At 38.6% G+C, this 18686-nt stretch overlaps 1 protein-coding gene across 2 annotated transcripts; it reads left to right on the top strand.

The window, feature by feature from the left end:
• The first annotated feature begins 144 nt into the window (after window positions 1-144).
• LOC128664203 (cell cycle regulator of non-homologous end joining) lies at window positions 145-16874 on the top strand. Of its 2 annotated transcripts, none has more exons than XM_053718974.1 (4): window positions 145-283; window positions 935-1061; window positions 2992-3067; window positions 15758-16874. In XM_053718974.1, exons 2-4 carry the CDS (start codon window positions 952-954, stop codon window positions 15977-15979), a joined length of 408 nt encoding a protein of 135 aa, XP_053574949.1. In that variant the 5' UTR covers window positions 145-283; window positions 935-951; the 3' UTR covers window positions 15980-16874. The 2 variants fall into 2 exon arrangements, with proteins under 2 accessions (XP_053574949.1, XP_053574950.1); XM_053718975.1 differs by having other exon boundaries at window positions 159-312.
• The last annotated feature ends 1812 nt before the right edge of the window (window positions 16875-18686 follow it).

Here is an 18686-nt window from a genome sequence, read left to right as displayed (position 1 = left end):
ACTCCCATCTAAAACTATTACTGTTAACTGACATATTATTAACCCCTCACCCTTCAGTCATTTTAGTATTTATCTACAGGCGGATGTAAAGACAGCTATAGAACGCGGTCCTTGTCTGGTGGCTTTTGATTGGCTGATAGCGGATGTATTTGATAACAACGACTATAATGAGACTAGGCGCTAGCGCTTCGTATATATACAATGAGTGCCAGAGGCAGAGCTGGAAGTGCTGATGTCCGCAAGGCCTGAAAGGCGGCGCTAGAGAGCGACTTGATTTATTATGGTGATGGAAATCCTGATGTTAATTGTCCGGTAGTATCTTGTGACGTAATAACTATACGACCATGATTCGTGTTTATTTCAGTAGTTATTATTCCTGAGGATTTTCGAGCGTGAAATTAACGTGAATTCTGATTTATGGATAAATGTGATAAACATTTTTAACACTGTCAAAGAGTGCACTGTTTGTAAAGACAAATAGTGTTTCCCTTCCATAGTAAGCGAGTCTGCTTTAGAGAGGCCAGACACAGACAAACTGTGTACTGTGCCCGAGGGTACGTCAGTAGCCACTATGATTGGTTGCCACTGAACGCACGTACAAGCTAATTGGACGAGTTCGTATGTAAAAAATACATAGAATTAACATTCATATTTTATATAAAATATTCACATAAAAGTTGGTCTGATGGTGTGCACTGTTTCTGTGGGATGCTGTATTAGTCTCAAAAGTAAATTAATGTGGGTGAGTGGGTACAGGGCAGGTTATGGGCTCAGTGTCAAATAGGTGTTACACAAAGAGTATAAACAAAAATAAAGATATATATATATATATATATATATATATATATATATATATATATATATATATATATATATATATATATATATATACATAATATAATTTCTAATGAATGGGTTGTTTATTTTTGCACAGACAATAATTAAAGAAGAATGGAGGGTGCTGAATCCAATACAAAAAAGAGAGTCCTTCCACTGTGGATGACTGAAGATAAAGCAAAGAATCTGCGTTCACCACCTAAGAAACCAAAGAAGAAGGAAATGTAAGGTTTTGGATCACTTCAGTTTGGAATTAATTTGCTGTAATATTTGGAAAAAAAATGACACTCTAATTTGTTAGAAAATATCATTTTAAAGGAACACTAAATACATTTAATGCAGGTCCCTCTAGTTATGGGTGCTGCCATTTTGAAACCTAAGTTTCACTGCAGCTATATGAAGAAGAGTTGCTGTACGTGTGCAAACCGGTCAGCACTGGAATGTATTGAAAGATAGATTTCAAGATGGCAGCACCCATGACTATGCTTATAAAATGTATTTATTGTTTAATGTCCCTTTAAGACTAGTGACCCTACACTACTGTGTGTTTACCCGAGAAAAAAGGGTTATACACACAGTAGAAGTAGCGCTCAGGGCCCACAGAGCACTGCTGGTCTCTAGAATAAGCTGCTGCTGATCCAATAAGCAGCAGTAATAGTTACACAACTGAATGCTGCTGATTGGATCAGAACCGGTTTCCGCTCAAGACTAGCAGTGCTTTGTGGGGGTTAAACACACAGTAGTGCAGGGTCGAGAATTAAAATCACATGATCTAACAAATTAGACCATGTTATTTTTAATCTGTTATTGCCCTTAAAAACCTGTTTGTGTAATCAGAAGTAAATATAACAGTATCTCGAAGAAAAAATAAAAATAGCAAATTATGCAATTGGAAGATACATTTGTTTTAATATTATTTGGATAGCAATATAAATGTCAGAAAGTAGAACAGGTTTAATGGGCCAGTAAAGTCACAATTGAACTTTTATGGTCTAGATAAAGCTTACGGTTTTAAACAGAACTAGCACAATATTTCATCAGACATAGAGCTTTAGAGAATCAGCCCTGAGTTCTTATCCTACCCCATGTTTAGATTCTGGGAGCTTTCAGTATATATTAAAAATTCTGTAGTTTCTTTTAACAAATAATATGTGTTTCCAAGTTCCCTTTAAAAATATTATCTGTCTTTAAAAATGTATTTCTGATGTAAACCTTTAAAGGGACAGTCAAGTCCAAAAAAACACTTGATTCAAACAGGGCATGTAGTGTTAAACAACTTTCCAATTTAATTTTTATCACCAATTTTGCTTTGTTCTTTTGGTATTCTTAGTTAAAAACGCTAAACCTAGGAGGTTCATATTCTAATTTCTTAGACCTTGAAGGCCGCCTCTGCATTTGACAGTTTTTCACCACTAGAGGGCATTAGTTCATTTGTTTCATATAGATAACATTGAGCTCATGCACGTAAATTTACTGAGGAGTGAGCACTGATTGGCTAAAATGCAAGTCTGTCAAAAGAACTGAAATAAGGGGGCAGTCTGCAGAGGCTTAGATACAAGGTAATCACACTGTGTTGGTTATGCAAAATTAAGGAATGGGTAATTAAGGGATTATCTATCTTTTAAAACAACAAAAATTCTGGTGTTGACTGTCCCTTTAAGCATTGTTTAAAGGGACAGTCAAGTCCAAAAAAAACTTTCATTTTTCAAATAGGGCATGTAATTTTAAACAACTTTCCAATTTACTTTTATCAACAATTTTGCTTTGTTCTCTTCGTATTCTAGTTGAAAGCAAACCTAGGAAGGCACATATGATGATTTATAAGCCCTTGAAGGCCGCCTCTATTTTATTTACTTTTCACAGCAGGGAGAGCAAGCTCTTGTAGGTCATATAGATAGCATTGTGATCACGCCCATGGCTAGTGGCAGACACTGCACTAATTGGCTAAAATGCAAGTCAATAGATAATAACTAAAAGTCATGTGATTAGGGGCCGTCAGAAGATGCTTAGATACAAGTTAGTCACAGAAGTAAAAATTGTATTAATATAACAGCGTTGGTTTTGCAAAACTGGGGAATGGGTAATAAAGGGATTATCTATCTTTTTAAACAACAAAAATTCTGGTGTTGACTGTCCCTTTAATGACTTCTCTAGTTTTCCCAGGAAGCGTACAGTGTATTGCATGAGTGAAATGGAGCTGGTGGAATATGCTTTACAAATTCTTCATGAGGTGAGTTTTATAATTTCACAGTATTCCTCTTCAGTGCCCTATTTCTACCTTATTTTAGGTTTGTTACAGTTAGCTTTCGGGTTATAATAAATTCTCCCCATAAAGTTAGTGTTCTTGTAACTATTCCAAGAGTTTCTCTGTCTCTGTATATAATGTTAGGGACATGAAACATAGATCAGTTTTCTGTGATTTAGTTATTACTATAATGAACTGTCAGACTGTAACAGAGCAGTATATTCAGAACAGATTGTCAGCACAAATGTTTCCTGTCATAAATCACATGGGCTTAAATTAATCCCATGACAGTATTTTCTATTGATATTAATTACTATACGTTTAAACATATTAACATTTTGATGTTTTTAAATGGTTAGTTAAAGAAAGGTTAATTTAATGTAGTGTAACTTAAGGTTCTATTCAAGGTTATAATTTGGAAGTTAGGGGAATTCTGTAGTTACTTTTATAGATTGTTACCTAAAATTGGCTGAAATACTACATTAGACATCTATGTTATAACGTTTATGAAACTATGAGAAAACCCCTTTATCAAACTACATGACAAACGATAACAATTAAATATCAGCCATTAAGAGGTATAACTGGTACTTAATGGTATATGAAGCCCACATTTTTTCTTTCCTGATTCAGATAGAGCATGCAATTTTAAGCAACTTTCTAATTTACTAATGTTATCAAATTTTCTTCATTCTACTGGTATATTTGAAAAAAGCAGGAATGTAAGCTTAGGAGCCGGCCCATTTTTGGTTTAGCACCCTTGGGTAGCGCTTGCTGATTGGTGGCTACATTTACCCACCAATCAGCAAGCACTACCCAGGTGCTGAACCAAAAATGGGTCTGGCTCCTAAGATTTACGTTCCTGCTTTTCAAATAAAGATAGCAAGAGAATGAAGAAAAATTGATAATAGGAGTAAATAAAAAAGTTGTTTAACATTACAGGCTCTAGCTGAGACATGAAAGAAAAAAATGTGTTTTATATTCCCTTTAACCCCTTAACGACCGACGACGTGCAGGGTACATCCTCAAAAAAATACCCTTAACGACTGAGGACGTACCCTGTACGCCGTCGGTCTTGGAAAGCGGTGGAAGCGATCCTGATTGCTTCCAGACGCTTTCCGGTTATTGAAGTGATGCCTCGATAACCCTCCTTGGCCACTCTGTGGCCCTCTCTGCACCGGACATCGATGGCCGGTATCGTTGGTGGGTGGGAGCTGATGTAGGAGGCGGGTGGGCGGCCATCGATGGCTTGTGTGACGCAGAGGGGTGGCGGGATTGTGGGCGGGTTAGCCGGGGGCGCGTGCACGGGGCGGGAGCAGGTGGGAACCGATACTCTACATAAAATGTTTCTTGGGAGAGAGGGGGAGGGAAATAAAAATAATATTAATCTAAGGTATCTGGGAGGGGGTGGGGGGGTTTGGTCTTTGGGTGGGGGAAGCTACACTACAGAAAAAAAAAAAGAAAAAATCATCTTTTTTTGCAAACTGGGTATTGGCAGACAGCTGCCAGTACCCAAGATGGCTCCTAATAAGTTAGAGGGGTAGGGTTAGAGAGCTGTTTGGGGGGAGGGGGGGATCAGGGAGGTTGGGGGCTAAGGGGGGATCCTACACAGCAGCATAAGTAAATATGGCAATTTTTTTTTTAATTTTTTTTTTAATTTTTTTTTTTTTTAACAAAAATTAAGATAGCTTTTATTTTAGTACTGGCAGACTTTCTGCCAGTACTTAAGATGGCAGGGACAATTGTGGGATGGGGGAGGGAAGAGAGCTATTTGTGAGGGATCAGGAGTGTGATGGGTCAGGTGGGAGGCTGATCTCTACACTAAAGCTAAAATTAACCCTGCAAGCTCCCTACAAGCTACCTAATTAACCCCTTCACTGCTAGCCATAATACACATGTGATGCGCAGCGGCATTTAGAGGCCTTCTAATTACCAAAAAGCAACGCCAAAGCCATATATGTCTGCTATTTCTGAACAAAGGGGATCCCAGAGAAGCATTTACAACCATTTATGCCATAATTGCACAAGCTGTTTGTAAATCATTTTAGTGAGAAACCTAAAATTGTGATAAATGTAACTCGTGTTTTTAATTTGATCGCATTTGGCGGTGAAATGGTGGCATGAAAAATACCAAAATGGGCCTAGATCAATACTTGGGGTTGTCTACTACAATACACCTAAAGCTAAAATTAACACTACAAGCTCCCTACATGCTCCCTAATTAACCCCTTCACTGCTGGCATACTACACGTGTGGTGTGCAGTGGCATTTAGCGGCCTTCTAATTACCAAAAAGCAACGCCAAAGCCATATATATCTGCTATTTCTGAATAAAGGAGATCCTAGAGAAGCATTTACAACCATTTGTGCCATAATTGCACAAGTTGTTTGTAAATAAATTCAGTGAGAAACCTAAAGTTTATGAAAAAAATTGTGAAAAAGTGAACAATTTTTTTATTTGATCGCATTTAGCGGTGAAATGGTGGCATGAAATATACCAAAATGGGCTTAGATCAATACTTTGGGATTTCTTCTAAAAAAATATACATGTCAAGGGATATTCAGGGATTCCTGAAAGATATCAGTGTCCCAATCTAACTACAGATACTCGTCGACTTACGACCGCGTTACGTTCTGACCTTCCGGTCGTAAGACGATTTGGACGTAAGTCGGACAAAATACAGATGGCATGTAAATAATATGGTCTATTGTGTGATGTGTTGGGCTGACATTTCATGATTAATAATAACAATAACACCAGAGTTGTTTTAAATTAAATTCCTTTACTAATACAGTATCATCACAGTATGAATAATAAAATAACCTTTACTGTACTGTACCTGTACTGTGCAAATAATAACATAACATTTACTGTGCAAATACTATTACTGTACTGTACCTATACTGTACTGTAATAAAATAACATTTTTTTTGTACTCTACCTGTAGTACTATGCAAATAATAACTTAACATTTACTGTACCTGTACAGTAGTTTGCAGGAACTTTAACACTTATTTTACTTTAAACTTTTAAGAAAAGTAACTGAACTTAAATTTTTCTTTTACTGTACTTTTACAGTTATGTCATCAGAGTTATCATCTTGGTGAGTTGAGGCTGGAGGGGTTTCAGATGCAGTGTTCTTTTCAAAAAACATGCTGAGCTTTGTTTGACGCGTTTGTTTCTTTTTCTCCTCATAGATTTCACGATAGCCACGCACAGCTTCCTGAATTTGACGGTCAACCTTGTTAAATCTTTCAACATTCTGGTCCATGTTTTCAAAACAGGAGACAGCTTTATTTAGCAATGTAAAGCCTTCAGCCAACCCCTTTGCAGTGAATTTCTTCTCTGGCTCTTCTTCTTCTTTGTCTTCTTCCTCTCTCCTATTTTCCTCTGCAACTCTCTCTGCTTCCAGTGCTATTAGATCTTCATTTGAAAGTTCTTTTGACTCATAATCTAACAGCTCTTCTACATCTTCCACTTCACATTCCAATTCAAGATTGTTTGCAAGTCTTACAATGTTTTCTCGAATTTCATCGAGCTCTTCCTCTGTTTCAAATCTCTCAAATCTGGTCACATATCGTTTTAGGCACTTCTTCCAAATTCCATTCATGCACTTTTCTGTTACATCCTCCCACGCTGCTGCAATATTTTTTATGCACTGAAGAATGTTATAACTTTTCCAAAAATCACGCAATGTTATGTCATCATCAGCATCTGTAGCAGCTATGGCTTGGGCGAATGTAGATCTGAGGTAGTATGCTTTAAACGTGGCAATTGCCCCTTGGTCCATAGGTTGAATGAGTGGTGTTGTGTTAGGTGGCATATAAACCACTTTTACATCAGGATTAAGGTCACCCAGGTGTGGTGGATGTCCAGGTGCGTTGTCTAAAATCATTAAAATTTTGAACTGGATTACTTTCCCTAAGCAATATTCACGAACTTGGGGAATGAAACAGTTAACAAACCAGTCTGTGAACAATGCCTGAGTCATCCACGATTTAGCATTTGACCAGTAATAAACAGGCAGCGTGTGCTTATTAATGTTTTTAAATGCACGTGGGTTTTCTGAGCGATAGATAAGAAATGGCTTAAGCTTAAAACCAACAACGTTTCCTCCAAGTAACAAGCTTACCCGATCCTTGAATGCTTTAAATCCTGGCATGGTTTTTGATTCTTGGTGAATGTATGTGCGCTCAGGCATCCGTTTCCAGAACAGACCCGTTTCATCAACGTTGAATATTTGTTCAGGTAAATAGCCTCCCTCTTGGATTAATTCATCCAAAGTGTCAATGAACTTTGCAGCGGCTTCTGAATCTGCACTTGCTGCTTCTCCTGAAACCCGCACATTATGCAGACTGAATCTTCTTCTAAAACGTTTAAACCATCCAGTGCTTGCCTGGAAATTCTCTTTGTAATCCTCACCAGCTTTCTCCTTTAAAGTCTCAAACTTTTAGCCTTCATCTGAATTGTTAGAAGGCTTATGGGTGTACGTTTTTGTATTTGATCTTCTATCCACAACATTAATAATTTCTCCATTTCATGAATGGGCCCTTGACGTTGTTTTGTTATTATTGTTGATTTCATTGGTGCGGAACCTTTTACAGCTTCACGTATGCGTTCCTTGTCCTTAATGATTGTGGAAACTGTGGAATGCGGCAGTTTCATATCACGGGCAATCGCATTCACTTTTTTACCTTCGTCATACTGCTTTATTACTTTCATTTTTAACTCCAAATCAAGAGCTTTCCTCTTCTTTGTAGCCTCTTTGCCACTACACGGTACCGGCCTTTTGGACTGCGACATGGTCAGACCCATACAAAGGCTGCTGCTTACAGTCACTTCTCATCACACACAAGCACCGCCTTTGCGCACACAAGCACTGTCTTGCCTTTACGCACATACGCAAATAAGCATCACCCTCAGTGCGACCGATGGTCGTAAGTACCGCCTTTGCGCACACAAGCACTGCCTTGCCCCTTTACGCACATACGCAAATAAGCATCACCCTCAGTGCGACCGATGGACGTAAGTACCGCCTTTGCGCACACAAGCACTGCCTTGCCCCTTTACGCACATACGCAAATAAGCATCACCCTCAGCGCGACCGATGGACGTAAGTACCGCCTTTGCGACCGATGGTCGTAAGTACCGCCTTTGCGACCGATGGTCGCAAGTACCGCCTTTGCGCACGTATCGCCTCTTCAGTGCGACCGATGGTCGTAAGTACGGATGGCCGTAAGTCGCATAGGTCGTAAGTCGACGAGTATCTGTATTGCTAATTTTGAAAAAAAGTGGTTTAGAAATAGCAAAGTGCTACTTGTATTTATTGCCCTATAACTTGCAAAAAAAGCAAAGAACATGTAAACATTGGGTATTTCTACACTCAGGACGAAATTTAGAAACTATTTAGCATGGGAGTTTTTTAGTGGTTGTTGATGTGTAACAGATTTTGGGGGTCAAAGTTAGAAAAAGTGTGTTTTTCCATTTTTTCATCATATTTTATATTTTTTTATAGTAGATTATAAGATACTAGTACTAAAGCCCGTGTACACGGGCCATTTTTTGCAGTACAGCGGTCCCACCCCTTGCTCTCTTCCCGCTCTCTTTTGCTTTCTCTCCCCCCTCTCCTTTGCTCTCTCTCTCCCCTCTTTGGCTCTCTCTCTCCCCTCTTTGGCTCTCTCTCTCCCCTCTTTGGCTCTCTCTCTCTCCCCTCTTTGGCTCTCTCTCCTCCCCTTTGGCTCTCTCTCCCCCCCTCTTTGGCTCTCTCTCCCCCCCTCTTTGGCTCTCTCTCCCCCCCTCTTTGGCTCTCTCTCCCCCCCTCTTTGGCTCTCTCTCCCCCCTCTTTGGCTCTCCCCCCTCTTTGGCTCTCCCCCCTCTTTGGCTCTCCCCCCTCTTTGGCTCTCCCCCCCTCTTTGGCTCTCTCACCTCTTTGGCTCTCTCTCTCTCCCCCCTCTTTGGCTCTCTCTCTCTCCCCCCTCTTTGGCTCTCTCTCTCTCCCCCCTCTTTGGCTCTCTCTCTCTCCCCCCTCTTTGGCTCTCTCTCTCTCCCCCCTCTTTGGCTCTCTCTCTCTCCCCCCTCTTTGGCTCTCTCTCTCTCTCCCCTCTTTGGCTCTCTCTCTCTCTCCCCTCTTTGGCTCTCTCTCTCTCTCTCTCCCCTCTTTGGCTCTCTCTCTCTCTCTCTCTCCCCTCTTTGGCTCTCTCTCTCTCTCTCCCCTCTTTGGCTCTCTCTCTCTCTCTCCCCTCTTTGGCTCTCTCTCTCTCTCTCCCCTCTTTGGCTCTCTCTCTCTCTCTCTCTCCCCTCTTTGGCTCTCTCTCTCTCTCTCCCCTCTTTGGCTCTCTCTCTCTCTCTCTCTCCCCTCTTTGGCTCTCTCTCTCTCTCTCCCCTCTTTGGCTCTCTCTCTCTCCCCTCTTTGGCTCTCTCTCTCTCTCTCCCCTCTTTGGCTCTCTCTCTCTCTCTCTCCCCTCTTTGGCTCTCTCTCTCTCTCTCTCTCCCCTCTTTGGCTCTCTCTCTCTCTCTCCCCCCTCTTTGGCTCTCTCTCTCTCCCCCCTCTTTGGCTCTCTCTCTCTCTCCCCCCTCTTTGGCTCTCTCTCTCTCCCCCCTCTTTGGCTCTCCCCCCCCCCTCTTTGTCTCTCTCTCTCTCTCCCCCCCCTCTTTGTCTCTCTCCCCCCCCCCTCTTTGTCTCTCTTCCCCCCCCCCCCCCTCTTTGACTCTCTCTCTCCCCCCCTCTTTGTCTCTCTCTCTCCCCCCCTCTTTGTCTCTCTCTCTCCCCCCCTCTTTGTCTCTCTCTCTCCCCCCCCCCCCTCTTTGTCTCTCTCTCTCTCCCCCCCCCCCTCTTTGTCTCTCTCTCCCCCCCCCCCTCTTTGTCTCTCTCTCCCCCCCTCTTTGGCTCTGCCCCCCCCACTTTGGCTCTGCCCCCCCTCTTTGGATCTCTCTCCACCCTCTTTAGCTCCCCCCCCTTTGGCTCTCCCCCCCCCCCCCCCTTTGGCTCTCTCTCACCCCCTCTCCTGCTCCCTCTCTGGCTCTGTCTTCATCGTAAGCCTTTGCCTCTCTGGCCACGCCCCCCCCGCGGTCGGCCACGCCCCTTTCGCAACGCTACCGTCGGCCACAAACAGCTGTGAGGTCTGGGGAGCGCGCGGCCGCTTCTCACGCAGCAGACCTCACAGCTGTTGAGTAGCTTGCGCTCCATATCTCTTGCCACAGGCTGCTTCAATCAGCTTACCTCGCGCTCCCCAGACCTCACAGCTGTTTGTGTACCTCGTGCTCCCTATCTCACAGCTGCTTGTATGCTGCGTACCTCGCGCTCCCTATCTCTCACAGCTGTCACTCACCTCTCCAAGCTGACAATGATTAAGGCCAGGTATGTTTGTCACGTGCAGTCTCTACTGCGCATGACTGCATCTGACAAACATACTTGGCCAATTATTATATAGGATGATGAAAATAATGGTATCTTTAGAAAGTCCATTTAAAGGGACAGTCTACCATAGAATTGTTATTGTTTTAAAAGATAGATAATCCCTTTATTACCCATTCCCCAGTTTTGCATAACCAACACAGTTATATTATTATACTTTTTACCTCTGTGATTACCTTGTATCTAGGAACCTTCTTCCAGCCCCCTGATCACATGACTGTGACTGTTTATAATCTATTATCTTAAATTTAGCATTGTGTTGTGCTAAATCTTAAATAACCCCCTGTGCCTGAACACAGTGTTATCTATATGGCCCATGTGTACTTTCTGTCTCTTTGTGTTGAAAAGAGATTTAAAAAGCCTGTGATAAGAGGCAGCCCTCAAAGGCTTAGAAATTAGCATATGAGCCTACCTAGGTTTAGTTTAAACTAAGAATACCAAGAGAAAAAAGCATATTTGATTATAAAAGTAAATTGGAAAGTTGATTAAAATTAAAAGTCCTATCTGAATAATGCAAGTTTAATTTATACTAGACTGTCCCTTTAATGGCGAGAAAAACAGTATATAATATGTGTGGGTACAGTAAATGAGTAAGAGGAAAATTACAGCTAAACACAAACACTGCAGAAATGTAAACATAGCCTTGCTCCCAAACGGACAGAAGGCCTAGGTATGTTTAGGAGCTGCCGATTTGTGGCTGCACATGTATGCCTCATGTTATTGGCTCACCTAATGCGTTAACTAGCTCCAAGTAATGGATTACTGCTTCTTCAACAAAGGATACCCAGTGAATGAAGCACATTAGATAATAGAAGTAAATGGCAAAAGTTGTTTAAAATTGAATTCTCTATCTGAATAATAAAATAAAAAATTGGGATTTCACGTCCCTTCAAATTGTATCTATACTTAATGTTATCATCATTTATAGCACTGGATACATGAGATGGCGTACCAATTTGCAGTAAAAATACAGATACACAAACAGATTAAACAAAACTAATACATAAACACAAAAGGGGACAGGTCATGCTCGAAAGAGCTTACAATCTACCTATAAAAGATCAAGGAGACAGAAAGTGCGGGTTACATAGTTCTGTGGTTTGTTGTTGCAGCAGTGAAACAATGAAGTTCTAAATCAATTTCAGTCATTCTAAACAACATGTAACTCATGACAGAATTGGTTAACTTTTCTAAATAGGTGGGTTTACAAAGAGGATCGGAGCTATGCAAGGTGGGAGGCAGTCTGACGGAGCAAGGTAGAGTGTTTCAGAGCGTAGGAAAAGCACCTGAAAATTCTAGGACTTGGGAGAATTAAGAATAATAGAAGCTGATAGATTGGAGGTTGATTAAAGAGGGGATTTTGGAAAGTAAAGTGAGTAAATATAGTTGGGTTAGAGGTACTTTTAAGGTTTCAGATTAGATTTTTATTAGAATCTAAAGCATATGGGCCCCTACTAAGTGATCACTAGGAGGGGGAAGGGGGGCCGCTGCATTACAGAAAATGTCTTATTAAATAAATAAATAGATAAAAATATATTTAAATTGGGTACTGGCAGACAGTACCCAGTTTTAATACTTTTGTTAGCTGTTTGGGAGGGATCAGGGAGGTTGGAGGGTAAGGGGCGATCCTACACTACAGAAAAAAATGTATTAAAACTTCATATTGGCAGACTGTCTGCCAGTACCTAAGATCATGATGTTGGTGACCACTGGCAGTTGAGGGAGGGATCAGGTAGGGTTCAGGGGGTGGGAGATACCAGCTTGGAAGGTAATCTCTACACTACAGCTAAGCTTAACCTTACAAGCTAATTATCCCCTTCACTTCCGGGAATTTCAGAAGTGTGGTGCGCAGCTGCAATTATCAGCCTTCTAATTACCAAAAAAGCAATGGCAATGCCATGCATGTCTGCTATTTCTAAACAAAGGGGATTCCAGAGAAGCTTTAACTGTTTTGTAAATAATTTCAGTGAGAACCACAAAGTTTGTGAAAAAGTAAAATTTTTTAATATGATCACATTATACAGCAAAACGGTGGCATGAAATACATAAAATGGGCCTAGATCAATACCTTGAGTTGTCTACCTAAAAAAATATATAGTTTTGATCGGTTCTATTTCTGTTTAAATGCAGTGCTAAAAATGCTCTTTTCTGCAAGTTTTTCTCTGAAATTCTTGGTCCTTGAGTGTTTATTCTATGCCTTTATTTTTTTCATAAGGCTTTTACCAATTTGCATGACCAAAGATAATTTTATTTTAACTCTACTTCTGTGTAGTTCAATGGCATGACATAATAGAAAGTTAAAATACTACAGCTCTAATTATTGTTTTGATTGGCATGACCAACTGTTCTATATTCCTATGAATGTAAATGCCATTGAGAGAGATTTAAAGTGATGGTAAACTTTAGCTAATCAAATGCCATATATGTAATGTTTGCCATTAAAAAATTATGTGTACTTTTTTTTTTTTTTTTTCTATTACAATGTTATGCTGGCCCACTGGGATGAACTTTTTTTTTTTAATGACAATTCCAATAAACATCCAATCACTGCGTGTGTCATATGACACTCTTGAAGTCCAGCCCTTTGAAAGCCCTTAGGAAGCCTATGTAGAGAGTGGGCGGGACTGCTCTCAATTTCACAGCCCAGCCAAAAGAGGAAATTAAGGGGTGCAGAGGAACAGAAGATACCAAGTAGGATTATAAATATTTTATTATAATAAATATATATATATATATATATATATATATATATATATATATAGTTATATGTATGTGTGTGTGTGTATATATATATATATATATATATATATATATATATATATATATATATATATATATATATACACACACTTTTTCTTTTTAATTATGTGGTTTTGCTTGTACATATAAATATATTGTAATATATTTTTCATTGCAACATTGTTAAAGTCTGAAATTCTGTTCCTTCGCCCCCCTTCATTTCCTCTTTTGGCTGGGCTGTAACAGAGTGCAGTCCTGCCCACTCTCTACATAGGCTTCCTAAGGGATTTCAAAAGGCTGGACTTCAAATGACACACACACTGATTGGATGTTCATTGGAATTGTAATAGAAGCATTACTATAAGCACGGATTTAACCCTTTTCATGGATAGATTGCCATTACCATTAAAAACGTATATGTGTACCTTTTCCTCCCCCCCTCAAGATTATATTTATGACAATTGTTTAGCTGAAGTTTACTATCACTTTAACCCACACTGGTAAATTATAATATGTCTCTAGCACTGTGTGTGTTTGTTTGTATCCTATTGAAGCAACTTTATAAAAAAAACATTGAAGCTGATCAGTAGAGGGTGAAATGTAGGGGTCACTTGTGATTCACAATTGGTCTCTTCACATTTGGATCTTAAAGGGACACTAAACCCAATTTTTTTTCTTTCATGATTCAGATAGAATATGCAATTATAAGTAACTTTATAATTTACTCCTATTATCAATTTTTCTTCGTTCTCTTGCTATCTTTATTTGAAAAGCAAGAATGTAAGCTTAGGAGCCGGACCATTTTTGGTTCAGCACCTGGGTTGCGCTTTCTGATGGTAGCTAAATGTAGCAAGCGCTATCCAGGGTGCTGAACCAAATTTTTTTTAATGAAAATTAGTAAGTTTAGAGTTAAAAACCATTAGTTTGTCTAATTCTATAGTTGTCATAGAGAGCTAGAGCTTTTACCTGCCCTGTCTAATAGGCTAAAGAATTTTAATTTTCAGATTGGTTGTAAGATATCACTCATTTGAAGCATCGAGTTCTAGCGTGGGTGGTCCATATCTCTAGCGTGGGTGGTCCATATCTCTAGCGTGGGTGGTCCATATCTCTAGCGTGGGTGGTCCATATCTCTAGCGTGGGTGGTCCATATCTTCCCCAGGTTGCACTGTGTCTGTGTTAAGAGATTTTACTGCCCATCCTCATTATCATATGAAAAAGTGTGGTAGAAACATACATTGTCCCCAATATGCAGCCTTGACCTTGCTTTACTGTTAATTTGTGCAATCAAAAAGTACATTCAAACCATGGAAACTCATAATTACTCCCTTACTACGTATCCACTGAGTATTTTGTATCAATAGCAGCATAAAGTGTAAGATAAAACAACAATAAAAGGGACATGAAACACCGCTTTTTTTCTTCATGATTCAGAGCATATCATTTTTAGCAACTTTCCAGTTTACTTTATCAAATATACTTAATTGTTTTGGTATCCTTTGTTGAAGGAACAGCTTTGCACTAGTGGAAGCTAGTTGAACACATTGGGTGAGCCAATGATATAAGGACTATATGTGCAGTCACCAATCAACAGTTAGCTTCCAGTAGTGCTTTGCTGCTTCTGAGCCTGCCTAGCTATGCTTTTTAACAAAGGATACAAAAAGAATGAAGATACATTAGATACTAGTAGTAATTTGAAAAGTTGTGTAAAATTACATTTTCTATGTGAATCATGATGGATAATTTTGACTTTTCTGTCCCTTTAAGGTTTTTTAAAAAATAAAAAATGACAATCTGATTTGCTTTGTAATCTGGCATAAATTTATTTTTTACTTTTAATATATCTAGCACATTGCATAGTTGGTATCACACAATTTAACCATCCCTTAATCTGACATATTTTGGATTTTTAGTTTTTCCAGCTGAAAAACAAATGAAATGTGTCAGCTATAACCCTTGGACGGTTATTTTACTGTATATAACAAATCACAAATAAATGTAAAAAGTGTGTGTGTGTGTATACCCACACAAACTGTACGCTTGTGTCCTGAAGCTTTTGACTGCTCAGTAATGCATATGACATTATTAATGATAAGATTTATGTCACTGGTGTGCATTTCATTTTTTTTTTTTTTTTACTTTTTAACTATTATGTCCCGTTAAAGGGACATAAAACCCAAAACTTTTCTTTGATGATTCAGTAGTAGCAATGCACCATTGAGAGCTAGCTGCTGATTGGTGGCTGAATATATATGCTTCTTGTTATAGACTCACCAGATGTTTTCAGCTAGCTCTCAGTGGTACATTGCTGCCCCTTTATCAAAGGATACCAAGAGAATGAAGAAAGTTTAATAATAAAAGGAAGTTGAAAATTTGTTTAAAATTGTATGTTCTATCTGAATCGTGAACGAAAAATTCTTGGTTTTATGTTCCTTAAAATTACTTTCATTACATCTCCTCAATCTGTTTTGTTTTTGTAGCAAGGCTGAAATGGTAAAAAAAAGTAATCCAGTTTCTATTTTCAGAGTCGCGGACAGAAACGTAATGATGTCACGATTATACCCGAGACCTCTGAGGAGAGTGAAAGTGAAATGGAGCCAAACACCCTCCCATCCAAAGCAACCTGTAGCCACGTAATATCTACATCGCCTTCCAAAGACCTAGAAAACAATCAGTTGGCACCACAAACTAATTATGACAGTGATGATGACCCATTAAAATTTGTGAGGGAGATTTTTTTCAGCTAATGCTAAATACAAAGGATTCTATTATGTTGTTCAGGGCCATCTTTAAAAGGGACGTTAATCACTAAATACATTAATAAGCATAGTATTTGTTATTCCCTGCCTCTCTATCGTCATACATGCCACCATGTTGAAATCTGGTTTTCAATGCATTCTGGTGCTGACGTGATTCCACATATGGAACAACTCTACTTCAGATACCTGCAGTTCCAAAATGGTAGCACCTATACTTAGTGTTAAGTGATCCTTCAATTATATTTTATTACTTGTATAAATGTATATTTTAATTGGGTACAAGAAACATGACAAGGAGGTTAACAAATACCATTGGAGGATGAAGAAATTAAAAAAAAAAATACTGTTTAAACTCTGAGCAGTTATAACATTTTAGGCATTTTACAAAGAAAATGGCAAGTTTTATGAGAGCATTTCTTACATTACTTTTTAATTCAAGTGACATTTAGGCATTTTGCTATTAAACCACTTTTACAATTGTCCTGTATTGTGGTAACAGACCTTCTGGGTCAGTGAGAACCAATAAAACCAACTGGATGGAGACAATTGATTACACAAATACACTGCAATATATTGGAATTAAGGGACATTTAAGTATTTTTTCATATATGCTTTAGAAATTAATAACAGGTTTCCCAAAGATCTGCAAATACAATTTGTTTCTTACAAACATTCAAAACTGTAATGTTCTTTTTTTGTAGACCAGGGACACAACCATTGGGAACACTCTTTAGTGTTGTAAATCTTATCTTCTTTGCTGTGACCAATTAAGGACAGATATAAAAAAGCTCCCGCACATAGCATCCAATCAAAAGGAAAACCAGGCAAAATAAAAATAATAATTAATTAGTGTACATAATTAAACATTTTTTTTGTTACTGTCTCTTTAATGTGAAGTTTATATGATTGCAGGTATAACTCTGCTTTGTGTGTGTGTATGTATGTATATGTGTATACAGTGTGTGTGTATATATATATATATATATATATATATATATATAATCGTACAGGATTAACCAACTCATGCACAAACACCAGTTTGGCACAGAAAGGGTTAATCAACCCTTTCCACCTTAACCAGTTTGTCACATTCTAGGTACTCCAGACAAGCCTGTGACTTAATTCAGTGGGTGCAGGTGTTAACAAACACTAGGCCTAGAAAAATGCCCAAACTCCCCTTTAATTCAACCCACACTAAACTATCTCTGCTGCCACCACTTTAAGATTATTATATGGGAAATCCTAAAAATAAAACCCAAACTAACAGATTAAAAAATTCCAATTCACAAGTGGGAAAAAATCAATCTAAAAACACATTACTGTTACTACCAGTCTCTTCAGTAATGTGTTTCAAATATTAGACTAAGGCAAAAGCTTAAAGGGACAATCTAGTCCAAAATAAACTTTCATGATTCAGATAGGGCATGTCATTTTAAACAATTTTCCAATTTACTTTTATCAGCAATTTTAATTTGTTCTCTTGGTATTTTTAGTTGAAAAGCTAAACCTAGGAGGTTCATATGCTTATTTCTAAGCCCTTGAAGGCCGCCTCTTCTCTCAGGGCATATTGACAGCTTTTCACCACTAGAGGGTGTTAGTTCATGTGTGTCATATAGATAACAGGTGTTCAGGTGAGCCAGCTCTGATTGGCTAAAATGGATGTCAAAAGAACTGAAATAAGGGGGCAGTTTGCAGAGGCTTAGATACAAGGTAATCACAGAGGTAAAAAGTGTATTTATATAACTGTGTTGGTTGTGCAAAACTAGGGAATGGGTAATAAAGGGATTATCTATCTTTTTAAACAATAACAATTCTGGTGTAGACTGTCCCTTTAATAAAGGAACATTTATTATGAATGGAAAAAAAGAGTCACAGTGCATTTATTTAAAACAAAAGAATTAAACAAAATTACACACATCAACATTTTAAAATAAAAAGGAGAAATATTACAGAACCTATAACTTTACCAGAATAGCCTCTGCTCCAGGGAGATGGAATGAAGAATAGTAAAAACAGACTGTTCAGGCAGCCTCCAATGATGAAAGACAAAATTGTGTTGCTGAAATCACAGTTAAATACATTTTTTTTCCTGAGGTCAGGTTTCTGACCAGGCCCCTTTCAGAGTGGGTAAGGAAGGCCATAAAAAAGCCATGCAGCCCTATACGATGTTATTGAACAAGTTATAATTTTTTGTTATGTAAATACAGTACACATATACTTAGTTTATGAGGCAAAAGACATCAGCATAGGGTGACAGAAAACAATGGCTGACTTGAGGCACTGTGTCTCTGTAAGTAAAAGTTTGGTTAAGTGAAACTTAGAAATTATTTATGACAGGGTGTCTGTTTTTAAAGGGACAATCAAGTCATTAAACTTTCAGGATTCAGATAGAGCATGCAATTTTAAACAACTTTCCAATTTACTTCCATTAACAAAATGTGCACCGCATTTTTATATTTACACTTTTTGAGTCACCATGCATTTGTGATTGGCTGATGGCTGTCACATGAGTCGAAATAGACAAATTTGAAATCTGTTAAAAAAAAAATAATCTACAGACTAAGTGCTATTACATTGTCTTTTTATGAAGCATTTGTTGATTGTGAAACCTCTATTGTTTTTACTGGTCCTTTATATGCACAGTATACACCAGTTTTCATATAACTGCATGTAATAGACACTACTATTAAGTAGA

The sequence above is a fragment of the Bombina bombina genome, chromosome 6 (genome assembly GCF_027579735.1).
Source record: "Bombina bombina isolate aBomBom1 chromosome 6, aBomBom1.pri, whole genome shotgun sequence".
NCBI lineage: Eukaryota > Metazoa > Chordata > Amphibia > Anura > Bombinatoridae > Bombina > Bombina bombina.
The sequence above is the reverse complement of the archived record's forward strand: the minus strand, read 5'-3'. Positions and strand labels throughout refer to the sequence as shown.

Excerpts from the sequence above, each read along its gene's own strand:
- LOC128664203 (XM_053718974.1), top strand. The coding sequence starts at position 952 with ATGGAGGGTGCTGAATCCAATACAAAAAAGAGAGTCCTTCCACTGTGG. Across the intron at positions 1,062-2,991 it reads AAACCAAAGAAGAAGGAAAT|TTTTCCCAGGAAGCGTACAG; the intron begins GTAAGGTTTTGG and ends TGACTTCTCTAG. Across the intron at positions 3,068-15,757 it reads CTTTACAAATTCTTCATGAG|AGTCGCGGACAGAAACGTAA; the intron begins GTGAGTTTTATA and ends TTCTATTTTCAG.